Source organism: Antechinus flavipes, chromosome 2, assembly GCF_016432865.1.
Source record: "Antechinus flavipes isolate AdamAnt ecotype Samford, QLD, Australia chromosome 2, AdamAnt_v2, whole genome shotgun sequence".
Taxonomy (NCBI): domain Eukaryota; kingdom Metazoa; phylum Chordata; class Mammalia; order Dasyuromorphia; family Dasyuridae; genus Antechinus; species Antechinus flavipes.
The window spans coordinates 203,865,772-203,885,463 of record NC_067399.1 but is presented as its reverse complement, the minus strand read 5'-3'; the positions used below and the strand labels follow the sequence as shown (position 1 = coordinate 203,885,463).

The following is a 19,692-nucleotide window of genomic DNA, read 5'->3' as shown; positions in this document are numbered from 1 at the left end:
TACAGTAGGAACAAACATACAAATAATTTACCCTCCCCTTACTGCCTGGAGACATAATTTCTCCATTATGCTACTCAGTGGAGGGATATTTGTTTGTTCTTCTTAACTCTGTGCATCTAACATTGTTGGCTTTCTCATTTTGAATACTCTCTCTCCTTTGCTTTCATGATGCTTATTTCTTTGTAGTTCTTCTTATCATTGTAACTACTTGTTTTACCTTTATTTGGATCATTATCCATGTTCCATCTCCTAACGCTGGCTGTCCAGCAAAGGTCTAGATTGCTCATTCTTTCTAATCTTTCCATACCTTGTCTCTTGGTGGTCTTATCAGCTCCTATGTGTTCAATTATCTCTATGCAAACAATTTATAGGTGTATATATGCAACTCTAATCTTTCTCCTGAGTTTTATTCTATCAGTATTAATTCATTTGTTGGACATCATCACTTGGATATCTTGTAGGGATCTCAAATTCAACACATCTTAAACAGAAATTGTTTTTTCTCCAAACTTATCATTTCTCCAAAATTCTCTATTTCTGATAAAGGTGCCATCATTCTTCATCACCCAGTTTTGGAATCTCTTCCTTGGCTGTAGTCTTTCCTTTTCTTCCTCATTTCCATTTTCTTGCTTGTTAATGTTATTTACAGAGTTTATTTGTCATCTGCCCCTTCCTTTGTACTCAGTTACCACCCTAGATTTTATTATCACCTCTTCCTGGACTATTCTAACAGCCTCCTATTTGAACTTCTTGTTTCTTGTAAGAAAATCTAGAAACTTCTAGTTTCTTCCTTTCTTAAAACCAAAGTCTGAAAACTCTTCAGGTCTACTATTCTAGTCATATTTTATGTTATTTTCATTCATGTATTATGTGTCAGCCACTCTGCTCCCAATTTTGCTTTTCCTACAAACAGCATTCCTCCTTCTGTCTTCCTACCTTCTCACAAGCCATTGCTTTTACATGAAATTCACTCTGTCTTTTCACTTCATCTCTTATAGAATTTCTGGCCTTCTCCAAGGCACTCCTGTGGTCACCTCCTGCAAGAAACCTGTTCTCATTGTCTAGTTGCTAATCCTTCCAATTCCTCAAATAATTATACACACACACACACACCCCCACACACACATATACAATCAATATATCAATATATGCATACATATATCTATGTTTGTTAGAACAAGAACAATGCAAACCCCTTGAGTTCAGAGACTATTTCTCCTTTGATCTTTGTATCTCCAGCACCTAAGTAATGTCTCACACGCTTGTTGAAAACTGGATTGGGTTGGGTTACTTTTAAACTCTATAGAGGACATCTGCCATTTTAGTGTTGAGCATTTTTGGTGTACTCTTGCTTTAGTCTTAACATTGATTAGGATAGATCAATAAATCAGTTTCTATGGCTTGCATTTATCAAGGAATTTTGAATTACCTTAATATATGCATATAACATAGTGTTTTCATATTTGGAACAATAGAGTATGTTGGTATAGAAATTCCTAAGAAGTAAGCAGCCTGTGATAAATCTTTTTCATAGATTATTAAAGCTAGGGAGAAACCCAAGTAAATTGATTAATTCAGGAACCCAGTGAAGTTAATTAACTTGATCAGGTTTACATAGAAACAGTTGATATCAGTTGAACCCAGATAGCATTTTTCATCATAATTTTTTTGTATAATTAGGTCTTCCTTGCTCCTTTTTAAAAATTTCTTTGGGATACAGACTTAGTAGTGGTATGGCTGGGTGAAAAGAGTATGCACTGTTTGATAGCCTTTTGGGCATAGTGCCAAATTGCTCTCCAGAGTAGTTATATCTTTTCACAAGTCCATCAGTTGTGCATTTATGTTTCAATTTTTCTACATCCCATCCATTATTTATTATTTTCAAAAGGAGCACTTTTAAAAAGTTCTCCCATAGGAGTTACAACTATAGCTCCTGAAGAGTATATTGGAGAAGGAAGGAGGAGTAGGAGTGTGATTTCTAGGTAGTCTCAACCTTTTCCCTATGCACTAATTAATTATATATATGTGAAACATAGGTTTTTTTTTTCTTTCATGTACCATTGGTTGCTACCCTACAATATTCCCTTCCTATACATTTTAGAAGAATTGTAAATTCTTTCCTTTTCAGGGAGTTGAAGTAACTCACTAAATTTTTTATTTTGCTTTGTGCTTTTCAGGTTGCAGTACTGCAGAAGCTCTTAGTCTGTGGGCTTTCCTTATTATTTCACTTGACTGTCTCCAAATCATTACCTGTAGAATACAACATCGATGATCATTTTCAAGCTACAGCTTCACTTCCAACAAAGGTTATCTATTTGTATGTCTCACTTATGGCTGCCAGACCCAAATATTATTTTGCATGGACTTTAGGTAAGTTACATTTAAAGCTACTTTCTATCCGTTTATTTTGTGGTTGAGAGTGCCATCTTGAGGATAATGACAGTTACTTTTAAAAGTAGAGCCAGAGAGGTTCTTGTGGGATCTTGTAAAATCTTATGTTGTAATAAAAATGAGTTTTCACAGTTGTTTTGAGTTAATTTTAGAGCCTGTGAGCAACTAGTTTTTAAAAAGTTAATTTTTCTCCAGGTTTCTAGTCACAATATGATTTCGTATGAGTTTGGATTTATTTTTACAACACAGTAAAGAGAGTTTGGACATTTGTATTTAACTTAATCCTGCTGATTGATTTATTAAACTGAATTTACGATAATTTGGTGCTTAAATATTCAATTTGGATTGATCACACTGTTGTCAAATAAATTAGTAATTTTTCCTTGATACCAAAAAATTTCTCAATTTTGGAAATTTAAGCAAAAAATTTTGTGATAAAATGCAAGTCTACCATTTGGTCATGTTCTCTTTTCTGTCTTCTGCTTTCTAGTTACTGATGGAAGACTTTAATAGTCACTAGATTGCTTACTAAATAAAATTGTATTTTCCCCTTAAGCATTGTCTGATTTTTTCACTTGAAACCACTGTATTCTTTGGCAAGTCACTTGCCTTCTTTGGGTCTCAGTTTGCTCACATGTAAAATTCAAAGGTTGAATTATGTGACCTTTAAAGGTCCTTTGAAGCTATTCTCTTAATAAGCCTCATTTTTTCAAATGCCATTTATTCTTTCATGTCTAAAGTTTTTCTTCATTGAGGATATTATTCTTCTTCTAGTTGTAATAAGTATCTAGTTATTTAAAAAAAATACAACCCTTTTGCTGTTGTTTAAAAGTGTTTCACCAAGGATATTAGATTTACTTGTGTGTTAATAGTCCATATTTTAGCCATAGTAACTATACTTAATGGTTTTTGCAGTTGGAAAAGTATAGTTTTGGGGGATTCTTTTTTTTGGACCAGGAGTCAGGAGGACCTGATTTCAAATCTGGCTTCAGACACTTAACTAGTGTTGTGAACCAGATGAATCACTTAACAACACCGCTTGCCTCGGTGTCCTCATTTGTAAAATGGGGAAAATAATAGTACCTTCCTTCCAGTGTTATTGTGAGATAATATTTGCAAAGTATTCTGTAAATCTTAAAGTACTATATAAGTGCTAGTTGTCATAATTATTTATAGCTAAATGGAATTATTTGTCAACTAACAATTCCTTAAAATTAAGTAGAGAGTGAAATGATGAATGATATTCTTCTTTCACTTACTATTTCTCCATAAAGAAATGCTACTAAGGAAAATAGTGCAGCACTTCAGCAAAAAATCTTTTCCTTTTCAGTTTTCAAGTGAAGTTCTCTATTTGTAATAGTTTTGTCTTAGGTCACAAAGATATAAGATATTGATCCTGTGTTTGAACTGGGCAAATTTTAACTATTTTTCATTATAATAATTTTCTTTTGTGCTGAATTTCTCTATTTAGTTTGTAAATTCACAGAGGGTAATATGTTTCTTTTTAATTTTTGTATACATGGTATTCAGATCAATTTCCCTGTAGATAGATAAACCCTCTGGGACCTGGCAATTTTAACTTCTGGGAAATGAACATTGAGTTTCCCCTGCCCATTCTCTCTTCAAAGCCTCTTTAAAGGCTTGATAAACTGAAGGGAGAAAAACTCACATTGTATGTCAGAACTATGGTTTCCAAAAGTCCATGCCTTCAGACTCTTTCCCTGAAATCTGAGAAATTAGTACTAACATCCAGTTCATAAACGTCTTTAGAGAAACTATTATTAACCTAACACAGGATTGGTCCTTAATAAAACCTACTTGGATTAATAAACAAATCAAAATATTAACCTAATAGAGGGCTAAGATAATTTGTAGGCCATTTTGGATTTGCATTCAGTAGATGGTCTATTCTTAGTCTGTGAATGAAGCATATGACTTGTCTTTAGAGGTCAATTTTTTCTATTTTTCCAAACAAATGAATTTACTTATTATTTTAATTTTTACAAGTTAATCAGAGATTAAAATACTCTCTTTTCTCATATAGATCTTACAGTATTTTTAAAGGTTCTTTTTGGTTCTTGTAGAATTTAATGTTATCAGCATGATTTTCAACAGTAATTCCTAAAAAATATCTAAAGTTGACAACTTTTTTCAACTGTTGTCTTTGCAATAAGCATATTAATTACAATCCTGGTCTGTAACGTAAAGTAAATACTGATTTTGATTTAGAAATTATCATTTATCTATATCCTATAATGTTGTTAAAATTCCTATAAAAAGTGTAGCCCATTTGTTAGAACACGGATTTTTAAAGAGATAATCAATCTGCAGGTTACATATGATAATTCTTTGAGGCTATTCTCTTAACATTTTCAAACCTACCAGTGTCAGTAATATGTCAGTAACACAACCTAAACTTATGGAACTGTTGAGAACATCTGTTATTTGTCATAAAGAATTTTGTTATCTCATTGGAGTCATTGTAATTTTATAAAATGAGGTTCTATTATATTTATCAGTATTTTCTAAATTATTGTAGTGCTAATGATAAAAATTTTTGCAAAATGGTTCACAGAACTTATTTTTAAATTAGTGAGTTTTAGGAAATGAATAATAAATAAAAACTTATTTGCAATGAGTTGACTCTTTCATTTTTTCCTCAAAATATTTAATATTTCAAAAGTAATGTGATTAGAAATGCAGCCCCAATTAATGAATACTTTAGTATGATGCTCTATTTTAACTAGTCCGATCCTTGTTGTAAATGAGAAACTGAAGCCCAGAAAGGTTGACATGCTGTTTGTTATTAAGTGTATACTCATGGGATCATAGATTTATATCTAGAAAGGATCTCAAATATCATTTAGTCCTGTGTCCTCATTGGGCCTCACTTTCCTCAATTGCAAAATGAAGAGACTGAAATGGCCTCTGAGGTCCCCTCCATCTCTAAACTTATGATCCTTTGGTCAACATTCCAGTCCTACTTCTACTATTTACCACAATCTTGAGAAAGTTATTTAACTTATCCAGATTTCAGTTTCTTCTTCTGGGGGAAAAAAATCTACTAGATGCCTTTTAAAAGGTTCCTTCCCACTTTATCTGTGAATCCCAGGGACAAAGTGATTTGCATAAGATTATACAAATAACTTAGTATCAAATTATTCAAATCTGTCAAAATGTTTTCTATTTGTTCCATTTGTGACTTTCTCTTGTTTCCAAGACTTCTTTTTAAAATGCCTTTTCTATGTACTAACACCAGGTAGGGTGAATAATAGCCATCAGATAAATAAAATATTAAATAGACATTATTATCAATATTTTATTATTTTGTTTATATCGATAGTATTATATAAGTGTACATATGCATATTCTGTTATTTTATTACTATTTTTTTCTCGAGTCACATGCCTTAGACAAAATGCTGAGTGACACATATTCTCTGAACTGTTTTCTCTTGCATGACATGTTGGGAAATAGAACTTTGGAGGCAGCAGTTTCCTCTGTTTTTTTCAATATATAAGACTAAAATTATTTGGGAAAAGATTATATAAGCTAAATATTAAGGACAGTTCATACATGGACTATATTGATTATGGTGCAAAATGAAACTAATTATGTTCTAATACCTCATATTTGTGCTTCCCTATTTCTAAAAAATATTTTGAATGAACTTCATTTCCAAGGGCATTGCTTACCAACCATGTCATTTCAACAGAAAAATGTAAGAGTGTATATATGTAAAACTGGTATTTGATAAATTGTGGTAATTGTGGAATGGTATATAATGGTAAATCTTTCTCGGGATAATATGGCCACTAGTAACAATAACTATTTTTCATCATAAACTCTGTTTCAATACAGCTGATGCTATTAATAATGCAGCTGGATTTGGTTTTAAGGGCTATGATAAAAATGGACAAGAATGTTGGGATTTAATTTCCAATTTGAGAATCCAACAAATAGAGGTAAGTGAATGATTTGTTAAGTAGTAGGCTTGTACACAGTACGTCATATAATCTGTCTTATAACTTCAGTTCTAATATTCTAAGTGTGGAGTAGAAGTTTATAGTAATACGGTTGAAAAATATTTAGTTTATGAGTCATTGTAAAATTCAATACTAAAATCCATGAATTTTAATTTATCTTCTCTGGGTGGGAAAAGACACATTAATTCATTTCCACAGTTATTGCCTAACAGTATATACTTCAGTAGTAAATTGTAAAGAGAGTTATAATGAAATAAAACTAGAATAATACTAATCTCTGTGTGTGCCACATGTGCATGCATCTTAAACCTAGCAGGAACTTTGGCTTCCTTATTTTACCAGGTCTTTTTACTCTCCATTCATTGTTCCTTCCCTTCCACAACACTTCATCTACATTGTCCTTTACCCTTTAATCTGTTTCTCACCTTTCTCTCTCTTCTCATGCTTTGCTGAACTTCAAAACTAGTTTACCTCCATCATCTCCCTTCCTGGTTTCTATTTATATGCTGCTTAATTACAATCACCTGGACTCTGAAGTTTCACAGACATTCTTTTATTTTTCCCTGATTTACTGTCAAACTCCCCATAGCAGCCCTTACTAACTTTTTTTAACTTCCTCATGCCTCTCCCTTGATTTTGAAAGAGTAAATATCAGAGTTCAATAGATAGGAGGGATCCCACAGACTAAAATTCTACAAAGAAAAACAACCCAGAAAGCATGGGAAGGCAAGGACTGACCTTTGTGCTTTTTTTTGTAACTTCAGCACTCAGCACAGTGCCTTACAGATAATAGGTGCTTAATAAATGCTTATTGATAGACTGACCACAAAGAGAAGAAATTCAATACAGAGGAATAATAAAAATTGGAGTTGCACAGAGGACTCTCCCCATCCAGCTCATTTTTTTTTTAAACAGGAACTATACCGAGAATGGAAGTAAGAGCAGAGATCACAATCAATAAAAAGCATAGCACTATACTTTAAGGATAGCACCAGAAGTGCTAAAGCTCAGAGTAAGTTTAGGCAAGAAAATCCAAGGCTACAAAAGAGGTTTTGTATTGTTTTTAAGCTATATCAGGGAAAAAAGATTACAGAAAAGATAGGAATACTACTCAGGGTGGATAGAACAATGATAACTGATAACAGAAAGAAAACAAATCTGTTTTACTTATAATTTGATTCTCTTTTGTCCATTAAGGAGAATTATTCTTGATCTAGAAAGGACAGAACAAAAGTGCCTGATAATCTAAGTAAGAAGATAATAAAGCAACAGTTAGCTGTCTTTATTGAGGTCAGGTCACCTGGCCCAGAGGAACTACAATCTTAAGTCCTGAGTGATTGCTGAGTGGATCAGGGAGAATGGAAGAGATTTATATCAAGACTAGAGAAAGGCAAATGTACAGTTTTCCTCTCCCACCCAAAAAAGGTGGAATATGAAAACTATAGAATATTGACTGTGACTTTTATTCCTGACAAAATTATAAAATAGATCAATAAAAAGAGGGATAGTGAACATCTAAAAAAGGAAGTGATAATCACAAGGAGCTATCATAATCATGAAAAACAAATCAGAGTAAACTAACCTTCTATCAGAAGTGAAAATGATAAATTTTTGTAGATGGGTTGGAGTTTGAGCTGAGACTTGAAGGAAGCTAAGAAAATTAGCAAATCAAGCTAAGGAGTGAAAGAATCCTAGATATAGGGAATAGCCAGTGAAAATGCGTAAGAAACAACTAGGAAAACAACAAGAAGAAACAAACAAGGAATCACAGAACAAATGAAGAAGGGTTATATGTATGAAAATTGAAAAGTTAATAAGGGGCCAAGTTATGATGAGCTTTAAAAGCCAGACTGAAATATTATGATGAAAACTCATTCTGTAAGAGTCGGGAAAAAGTGAGAACTGGTAGTCAGTAATTCCCTGTTGACAGATATTTGAGCAGTTTATCATTCACTGACATTTATTTTGTTAAGAGCCTGAAATTTTCTAACAACTCTTAAAACCATGGTAAAAGTATAGTAAGCAAGTTAACAATTCAGTTGGGGTTTTTGTTGAATATATGTATATATTTAGGTGTCTTGAATCTGAGGTGAGCCACTCTTCATTTATCAGATGATAAAATAGTGTCTAATAGCTTAATTTTCATTTCTGGCAAAATTTTGGAACATATTATTAAAGGACTAATTATTGAATGTCTTGCAAAGAAAGCTATTAAAAAAAAAAAGAAAAACTGGCACGGAATCATCAAAAACAGGCTAATTATACTAGACTAGCCTTATTTCATTTTTTGACAAGGTTACTAAGCTAGTAAAATTCTGTAACAATAGTTCAACTAGATTTTAGTAAAGCAATTGATAATGTATTTCATCTTTTCAGCTTTTATTTTGGGGAAAAGATAGAGTTGAGCTAAATATTGTTTATAATAAATTAATTTGACCAATGTTTTATACCACTTACCAAGATAAGATAAAAATGGATACATGATCTAGATATAAAGGGAGATATTACAATGAAATTTGAAGAACATGGAACATATTATCTATCAGACATATGGATAGGTAAGCAGTTTATAAACAAGAGATTGAGAATGTTATGAGATATAAAATGAATTTGATTACATTAAATTTAAAGTTTTTGTATAAATAAAACAAACATAACTAAGGTCAGAAGGAAAGCAGAAAACTGGGAAAAAATGTATAGACAGTTCTTCAGATAATAAAGCTCTCATATCTCAAATAAATAAAAGAACTTTTTCAAGTAAAAATGCAAGTCATCCCTCAATTGATAAATAGTCAAAGAATATGAACTGGCAGCATTAAATAAATAAATCAAATCAAAACTATCTGTAGTGATGTGAAAAAATGCTCTATTATTATTGATTATTCGTCAGAGAAATGAAAATTAAAACAATCTAGAGATATATTTTACCACCTGTCAGATTGGTTGAAATATAGTAAAAGAGGAAAGTGCAAATGTTGGAGAGAATATGGAAAAATTGGGACCTTAGCTATTATGGAGAGAATTTGGGGATTATTCCCAAAGAGTTATTAAACTGCCCATATCCCATTTGACCCAGCAATGCCACTGTTAGGTCTGTTTCCCAAGATGATTAGGGAAAAAGGAAAAAAATCTACATGTTCTAAAATATTTATAACAGTTACCTTTTTGGTAGAAATTGCAGGAATGCCCATTAAGTGGGGAATAGCTAAACAAATTGTGGTATATATTCATGATGGAATACTGATACAAAAAATAATGAGTTCAGTGATTTTAGAAAAGCAGAGAGAGACCTCCTCGAAACAATGAGAAACAAAATTAAGAGAACGCATTATAAAATAACAGCAGTATTGGTTTAAGAACATCTTTGAGTAACCAAATCATTCCATTATAAATGGCCAAATTAACAACAAATATTCTATGAAGAAATATGCTGTTTGCATTGAGAAAATATTTTTCTCTCTTTTTGTCTCTCTCTGGCTCTCTGTTTCTCTCTGTCTTTGTCTCTCTCTCTCTCTCTCTCTCTCTCTCTCTCTCTCTCTCTCTCTCACACACACACACACACACACACACACACACACACAGAGATTTGTGTGTAATGGTAACCTTCCCAAAGTTTTGGGGAGTGGAAAGAAAAAAAGATTGCATGATAACTTTGTGGTATATTTGAAAGGAATAGCAGGTTGTTCATAATGGACCTGTAATTTCACTTGCAATCCTGTTTTTCTATTCTATTCCTTTGTTATTGACATGTTTGTTTTATTTCTTAAGTTCAGAATAAAATAAATAAATTTTTAAAAATAATTAAGTGAATTTGAAACAAAGAGAAATCATTAATAGTTTAATATCAGCTTGAAAGGAAATTACCCATTAATATACTCCAAGGATGAATGGTTGCATCAGTATTAATTTACATATTTCTTAATAATGCTTGTGATAAGGGCATAGACACCATACTTATCCAACTTTTCATATAATAGGCTGGGGAGATAGCTAACATACTAGAAGACAAAGAAATATATTAAAAACTCTTGGCCAAATGAAACATTAAGCCAGATCAAATAAAATTAGATATGTATTTATTTATACATATATGTGTGTGTGTGTGTGTATATATAATATTAGGAGAATAGGAATAAAGTCTTACTAAGGTTTGAAGAATCAACTTTACAAATGTAAACAGGGAACAGGTAGAATTCATTTGAAAAAGACTTTGGTTTGGTTGCTGTTTTGTTTTGGGCTTTTTTTTTTTTTTTTTTTTTGTGAACTACAACCACTGTGTATGATAACAGTTAATGAAAAATGCAATTAAGAAAGGTGTATCACCTGAGTTTGAGATAACTACATTAGTAAGTATATGATAGTAAATCATCGAATATTTATTAAATGCCTACTATGTCCCAGATACTATACTAAGCACTAGGAATACAAATACTAAAAAAGAAAGTTCTTGCTCTCAAGGAGTTTACAATCTAAGGGAGGAGATAACACAGAAAAAGCAAGCTGGAAAATGAGGAAGTAGTATAGTGGTAGAATGGAGTGGAGAGAATATAGTGGGGTATGATAGAAAAGTCCATAGCTTATTGATTGAATTGTTGCTTTCCACGAATCTAGTTTAAATAATCTATTATTAACTTGATGCTGCAATGTTCTGAAGAGAGTGTTGTATACAAGTTACAGATATAATTGGTATAAAAATTCATTTTCAATTATAAACATGTTTTAATTAAATGCAAAAGTTACTTTAAATGAATAAATATAATCTATCTTTGGAATTTATTATTTTTCTTGGTCCAAATTAATAACATTTTTCTTACAGTTTTCAACAAGTTTTAAAATGTTTCTTGATAATTGGAATATTCAGACAGCTCTTTGGCTTAAAAGGTATGTGCTTTTAGATATATGATTCCTATCAACCAGTCTTTGTTAACATTGCATTTTTATCCATTGAAAACTGCTGATTTCTGCTCTTTATCAAAATTAGCAGTGTCTTCCGTGTTTTAAAATAATATTAGTGCTTATTCTGATTTTATGATTTGTATAAAAGGGGGGTGATTTTTAATACCACATTGATTTTTGAGGACCAGTAGAAGCATTGACTTCTTTTTTTAAAAAAACTTAGCAATAACAAATAATTAATAAAGAACAGATATACCTACCATTTATAATTTTTATATTTAAAATCTGTTTTGTAAAATATAAATAAAATTACATAAAAAGTATGCATCATCAATTCACTAAATATTGCATTTAGATAGTATGTTAATTAAATAGATGGAAATTATTTTTCAAATTTAGACCTTCCTGAAGTTAAGTCCCTTTCCCAGGGTGACAGAAAGTTATTGGTAGAAGAAAGATGTGCTTGATCTTAGGATTCCCCCCAAAAAATTCAGATTAGTTATTAGGAATGACATGATAACATAACATTTATGTGGTATTATTGTCATCATCATCATCATCATCATTCTTATTTATGTATATATCTTTCCCCTTGTATTCCTAGGGTCTGTTATGAGAGAGCCTCCTTTAGTCCAACCATTCAGACTTTCATCCTTTCAGCCATTTGGCATGGTGTATATCCAGGATATTACTTAACATTTTTAACAGGGATGGTAATGACATTAGCAGCACGAACTGTGAGTACTTATATGTTTCAAAATCACAGTATTGTTTACCTGTAAGATGTTTGAAAGAACAATTCAATTTCATCTCTAAAAATATGTTTCAAATGATCATTTCATGACCCTGCCAAGGAGAAATATCTCTGCTTTGACCTTACTAGTTGATGAGATGGCATATTTTCCATTAACACTATGCCCTTTGCATCAGATGGGACAGAGGAATTGCTTCTTCTTACAAAGATTTTTAAATCTACTGGGAGCTACATACATTTTTTTTTTTTTAATGAAAGGCAGTCTGAAGAGCTGCAACAGAGGAGTGCAAAATAAGAATTGAAACAAGGAGCCCTGCTTCCTACCTTTATGGTGTTCTGTGTTATAAATAGTCACAATAGAGTGGAGTTATTAAATACTCTCTTGAAGACAAAAGGACTTAATTTTTATTTTGAAGGAAAGGAAAAATGAAATGGCAAAGATCCACTCATCTAACAAATATTGGTTGAGAAGTTGATGCATTCAGTGCATTGAACTAACTAGATGTTAGAGAGGTGAAAAAATAAATAAGGCATAGGCCCTGCCCTCTGCAAGTTTATACTAATATAATAAAATTAGAACAAGTTCATAAGATCAGCAATAAGGTTCATTAAGACAGAAAAGGGAAGAAATCATGACTGCTTTGTGGCGAAGAAGGACTATGGAGAAGTAATAATAGAAGAGCAGTAGAATAACATGGTCAAACCTACATTTAAAAGAACATAGAATACTTTGACAATTCCTAATTCACATTGGGTAAATTAAAGAACCTATTTGAAAGATCGATATACAATATAAATATAAATAAAATGTGACTACTCTAAATGAAACATAATTTTCTTAATTCTAAGAATTTTGATCTTTAGATATATGATCACCTTCAAATTGAAAAAAAGGGGAGGGAGTTCTAAGTTTTTGTGCCCTTGAAATATTTTTCACTATTTCTTTAAAGGTAGTTAACTGCTCTTTATTTCTTGATTAAAATTATAGTATTGATGTGTAATTCAATAAGTATTACTTGACAACCTTAGAAAGCATATCCTCTGTTTTTAACAAGGTCAAAATTTAAAGAATCTATAAAGACCTTATTAGCTGCAATAGAAAAGCATCTCAGATATGATCCATGTAATTTATAGAAGAAAACTAATACTTTTGCTATTGTGTTTTTGTCTTTCAGATGAGAAATAATATTAGACATTACTTTATTGAACCTCCGGAGGTTAAATTATTTTATGATGTCATAACATGGATGGCAACTCAAGTAGCAATAAGTTACACAGTGGTACCATTTGTACTTCTCTCTATAAAACCCTCTATTTTATTTTTCAGGTAAGTTTATCTTTTTGTATCTCAGTGAAGTTGGCTTAAAAAAAAAGAAAACTTATTTTAATAAGGAACTCCTTGGAAATGAGGTAGGATAGATAATCTTATTTTAGCCACATTATTTATATCTGTATATATTATCATTATGTCTTTTATATACGATAGGACTTCTAAGTAAAGGTAGAGGCAATTTTCTGAGTGGAGAGATTTTCACCAAACATTGGAAATGAACATGTAGTCATGATGAAAGGAGAAAAAAGCTGTGTAAACTTTCTATGCAAGATCTTGAAGGTTTGGGGCTTAGCACAGTTCCTGGAACTTAGCAGGCACTTAAGAAATGCTAGTTAGTTGGTTGGCTAATCAAGTGATAAAATCAATTTTACTAAAAATTATATAAAATAGTTTCTTCTATGGAACGTCTACCCCTTTGAACCAAAGAATGAATAATGCTATTTATCAGACATATGTTTCCCATTTTCCTAGCTATCATCATAAGGTATGAGATATCAAAAAACTTACTCTGAAAAATTATTTAGCTAAAATTGTTAAATTTTAATAATGGTACTCAGGCAATGTGGACTGGATTTTGTTTCCAAAGTCTTTTTTAATGACATTGCTTGTGCCTGATGATGGCATTTGGTTCAAATCATGGCAATATTTTAAGGGATTTTTTTCTTTAATATATTTTTCCATTTGTCTAATTCATTCAAATATATATTACATTATTATTATTTGTTGAGTTTGTACAGTCCTCATAAAATTACATTCCAATTTGTTAAAAGTCAGTTTAGATATTTAAGAATGGTCCAGGTTAAACTTTTTAATAGTCTGCTTTGTCACTATACTGTCTTTGAGTTACTATTTCAGTATTTCCTAGAGTAACAAGGATTCTTGGAAGTACTTTTAAAAAGATCTAGTTACCCATAAGTACCTTTCTTTTCTTTTCTTTTCTTTTTTTTTTTTTCCCCTATAGTCATAGCATTATGTCCTGTACTGGGAACTAGAATGTGATGCTTAATAGCATGCTTATATGCAGTCCAGGTTTACCTAATAGTGTTTTTAGTAGCGATAACTTACCAAATAAAATAATGACATCTTCATAGTATGTATTTATACATGATTAATAATTCAGATTTTGATGAAGTGATTTTTTTTTCATTTAGCTCCTGGTATTATTGCCTTCACATTACTGGCATCTTGGTAGTGATCTTGTTGCCAGGGAAAAAAACTAACAGAGGAAAGAAAATACAGCAAGAAGACCACCTCTCACAATCCAAAAAAGTAGAGGAAGAACAAAGTCTTTTGGGACAGAACAGTTATTTAGCAACAAATAACATCCGCAGTCAGCAGAAAAAAGTAACTCCCAGATATTCAGCACTAAAACAATGATGGAGAGAATATTAAGCTGGCTATTTTTCATGTCTTCAGAAAACAGTTTTAGCACCTTTTACAGAGGTTTGTATTCAACTGAAACAAAATTAAGTGACAAAATGGACATATATAAATATAAATATATACATATATATATATATAGGGAATATCTTGTATAATAAATAGACTGCAAATAGAGTGAATTAACCCCTCCTGTGCCATGTCCCTGTGGGTCATGCCTTATATGAAAATATTTCTATAATTTCAATGGGCACTCAGGACTTCAACGTATGTCCATAGGGTCATATGGGTGCCCTTTGATGAATGTACGTTGTGTATCCTAAGGCACAGAGGGGGGGTAGAAACAATTGTGTCAATCTAGATGAAGAGAGGGAAATTTAACTTTTCCAGATAAATGCTTTGCCTTAAAACCCTCTATTTACTGAAATAATTGTTTCTAAATGGTATTTTCATGTTTAATATTTGTGTAAAAAGATGATTTCAGATATTTAATGTTAAATGCAGTAAAGGAAATTAGAAGAGAGAATTTTCATCAGAATGTTGAAAATGGTTTGTAAAATGCAATAAACATCTCAGTATTTCGAGGGTTTTCTTAAAATTATCTCAAAACAACTTACGTAAATTGCAGAGTTGTAAACATTACCAATGCCAAACTATAAGTAGCCTAGATTGGCTGATTTTAATTATATTGTATCAGTCAGATTGAACCCTTCTTAGAATATTTTTCTTAGACATATAATTTAAATATGGAAAATCTGATATTTTAAGTTTTTTTTTTTAGCTTTTTTTAAAAAAAAAGAAAACAGTAAGTGGACCTTGCAATTAGAGACAAGTTGGCAATCATAGGACCCAGATCAATAAATTGCAAGTACGTACCAGGTGCTCAGCAGAAGTGCTACTTACCCCCTAACATGTCTGAATTTATGTTATTATTGTGTTTAGAATATTCACAGATTTAATAACTAAATTTCTTTAGAATTTTTAAAGTAAAGCTTATCAGGCATAAAAACCTATAGAATTAGGAATAGATTATTAAATGATATAACTAAAACAGGATCATGGAAGTAAGTAAAACATTTTCACTGGGTTAAATATAAAAGCAGGTTACCTTAGGCTAATTAGTGAACTGTTTAGCCTCTGAAATATAACAGCCTAATTCATGTTTTGAAAAATTTAAGGGGATTTAGATGACTGTTGGTAGAAAAGATAAACCACATCTTTAGAAAACCTTATACAAAGAGTAATATTTAGAATTATTAGATGTTGTATAAAGTATTGTCATTTAGCACCATTTAATTGGAAATTCTCTAAGTACAAAAGTATGTTTTTATTTTTATTTTGGACCATTTTCATGTGCTTCCCTTAAATACTACAACATTGTCATTATTCCCAAAAGCCACATAATTCTTTTGCATTAATTTGCTCTTGGTTGTGACTAAGAAAGAGCACAGAATTATCAATTTTGTACAAGGACATTTGGCAGGAACCATCACAAAACCATTCAGGTTCCCTAAATCTTGTGATAACAGGGCTCCTAGTATATGGAACTGCTGAAAAAAGGAAGAAAGATGTGTTTTCATTTTTTTCCTGATATTTTATTTTGCCTTATTTTTATTAAATGCAAACTTTTTACATTCACCAATTCCTTTTTGATAGATTATCATGTACAAATTATGATTAACAAATTGAGTTAAGGGCAAAACAGCCTAATAATGTGGGAATGTATGAAGTAGTGCTGGATTTTGTAGAGGGTTTTTTTTTTTTTTCAAAAAAGCAAAGAAAGCTAAGATACCTGCCATTCAGCAGGGTCCTAATCAGCAAAAATGTAGAACTGCCTTTTTTTTTTTTTTTTTTTTTTTGAGCCTTAGAAAAATATCATAGACTGCCTTGGCTCAGTCTTTGTTGAAGCCTCTTGTTTCACACCTGTCTGGAAATGTAGGTGGGGCTGGCCCTCTCCTAAGAATTTTCCAGGAAGAAATGGAAAGTGAAAGCATATTGAAATTAAGATACACAAATAATGAGAGGACAGAAATGAATGTACACAGAAAGAACAGTTAAATTTGTTGGCAGAAAAGTTTTCCCTTATTGATGAGTATGGCAGAAAACCTAAGAACTTTTAAGAAGAATTATTAGAGTATTGGTTTTATCTAGACCTTTCTGGCTAGTGGAAAGCAACAAGCCTTGTATCTAAATAGGGAGCAGAAGGAAGCTCAAATCCTCTTCTTTTTATTTGTCTGCCTTGCCCTTAAGGAAATAATAAATAATCAGCATCCATTTTAGTTTGACATAATTTGTTTGCAGACTCTGGAAGATTACCTAACCAAGCTGCTCATTTTACAGGTGAACAAACTGAGGCCCAGAAATGTAACATGATTTACAAAATGTGATTTACAAAGCTGGTGAACCTGTAGAACCAGAACTGTATTTCCAATTGAATCCTCTTTCCATCCCATATGTTTCCTCCCTCATTTTAGTAGGCTGCTGTTTTATGAGGTTCAGTGGTCATCATCTGTCTATATTATTAAAGTGAAAATCTTTTTCATTCACTCAATTCCTGCCAAATTAAATAATTATTTTTCCTCTGGTCCAGGACAGATTATAGCATAGGCCTTTGCTTCAGAAAGATCAGTGGACTTAACTGGTTTCTAGCTTCTATCTTGGTTTCTAGCTGAAAAGAGTATTTCATTCTCTGTCAAAATAGAAGAGCACTAATGCCATAGGTATCCCCATTACAGGGTCTGGCTCTTGATAAGCAAATATAACTAAATACTTGGTGATTAATTATTTGTGAAATGTTATAAAGATTAATGTGTTGACTGTTTCTTTTGGAGGATTATACTCTAATGGGCACTTGCTTTAAAAAATAATTTTAACAATAGTGCAGCTAGATTTTATTTTTTCACTTCTTAAACTGGCATTAGTGAATTATATACATAATTTTTACTTTGTGATGATTATATACAAAATATGTAAAATGCATAGTTTAAATTTGAGGATTTTAGATCTTTAACTATGCTTTAACTATTCTTACTGTTCTCTCCTTGTTTTTATTTTTATCATACAGTTAATTTCTATTGTAATTTAAATAAGTAATCAATATTGATTAAAATCACTAAAAAATCCATCACTATTTTATACAGTTCAGTTCTCTAATTTTGAAATAAACATCTTCTTTGGAATGAAGGATAATAGAAAAAATAGATGTGTCTGACAAAGAACATGTCCCTTCATTTCATGCCATCAAGATTTAGGTTTTTTTTAATTGTCTTATGGTCCGGTGTGTGTGTGTGTGTGTGTGTGTGTGTGTGTGTGTGTGTACAAAGCACCATTTTTTTCATCTGTAAAATGGGAATATTAAATTGTATGAGTTCTAAGGTCCCTTCTATCCCTGAATATTATGAACCTGGAAAAGTACATGATCAAGAGAACACTTAAGGAAATACAGCTCATTTATATTGTTGTCCCTTAGTATTAGTAAAACTAAAAGTCCAGAGTTATTTGATTACTGCCCAGTGTGACCTTGGGCAAGGCACTTAAATTACTTGAGTCTCATTTTTACTCATCCAAAACTATAGATTTTGATTAGCTAGTAGCAGCTAGTCCTTTTTCAGTTCCAAAATCCTAACATAGAGGGATTGGACATAGAGGGACTGGAATGGTATGGATAAATCAGCAGGCAAGTTTTATAGATATGTGTAAGAATATTAAACTGCTGTCATTGTGTTCATTTAATATCATGAAATAAAAATTGTAACTGTGCAAAAGGTTGTCATGGTAACAGGAAAATTCTTGAGTGCAGTGAATCAAAAGGATTGTCATTGTAATATTTCTGCTGAATAGATCTCTTAAAATAATTCACTAATAATATACCAATTTGTATACATCAGAACATGGCAGATTTTCCTCTTACTTTCTCTGCTTTTTTCCCCCCAACTTTGTATGATTTTGAATCAAGAGGGGAAAAAAGTAACACTATAACCCTTTTCTTCCTTTCCCCATTTATTGTTTTTATTACCCAAGAAATAGTACCAGTTAAGTATTTCTTAAATTATTTCATTATAAATTATTTAAGACATGTTTCATTTTAAGATTATTTTTATCATATTTCAAATTGCAAGAAGTTATTTACTTGAATAAAATGAAATATTTACCATTAATTTAAATCAGAGAATTCATATGTTAAGGTTTTTGCAAGGTTAAATATTTAATTTTCAATATTTATAATTTATATGCACTTATTTTAAACATAAATGGAAAAGCTTTGAGAGTTCATACAATTCTAATATATATTTATTTAATTTTCTTCTTGCTACCAATTGTTTGTAATTGTTCATTCATAAGTTTTCCAAAGTATTGCATTACCATCAGAAGATAAAAATGACATAAAAGAGAAATAATTTGAATAGTACATGCTATTATGGTTTCAGCTAAGGGGCTTGTTCAGAGTTTTTAATTATAAACTCATATTTTAAGGAAGTTTCTCAGTCATTAAAATTCCATCCAAGCTGAAAAGTAAAATATCAGATTTAATGTAGAATTTTAAGGAACACTGTGAAATTATTCCTTATGACCCTTCCTTACTATATAATCATCTTAGGTTAAGACTTAATTGGATATGTATTTCATTCTGTCTGTTTCTTGTACAAGTTAAATTAATGATTTTTCCTAATGTGCAAGAAAAACAATTACTTTCAAAAATAAATTCTCTCAATAATCTGAGCATTCGGAACCTAGTATGTCACAAATTTTAAGTCCCACACCTCCTATTTATGTTTGCATATTAGTATGATAAAAGTATATATATTTATAATTGTGTAACTTATATTCTTTTAAAAGAAAAAGATTTGTCATGTTGTATTTTGTAACCATGCCCTCATAATCAGTGATTTAGCTGCTTTTATCTAGGCTATTATTGTGTAATAGAAATAGCCAATTGGATCTTTAATTGGCAC

General features: G+C 31.2%; 1 protein-coding gene across 1 annotated transcript in view; it reads left to right on the top strand.

The window, feature by feature from the left end:
• The window catches only part of MBOAT2 (membrane bound O-acyltransferase domain containing 2), a 156,769-nt gene extending 138,731 nt beyond the window's left edge, over positions 1-18,038 (top strand). Inside the window, exons 8-13 of the mRNA XM_051976082.1 lie at positions 2,178-2,370; positions 6,253-6,356; positions 11,194-11,258; positions 11,878-12,010; positions 13,203-13,354; positions 14,512-18,038. Coding sequence (XP_051832042.1) covers positions 2,178-2,370; positions 6,253-6,356; positions 11,194-11,258; positions 11,878-12,010; positions 13,203-13,354; positions 14,512-14,737 — 873 coding nt within the window. The 3' untranslated portion in view covers positions 14,738-18,038. The remainder of the gene's footprint in view (positions 1-2,177; positions 2,371-6,252; positions 6,357-11,193; positions 11,259-11,877; positions 12,011-13,202; positions 13,355-14,511) is intronic.
• The last annotated feature ends 1,654 nt before the right edge of the window (positions 18,039-19,692 follow it).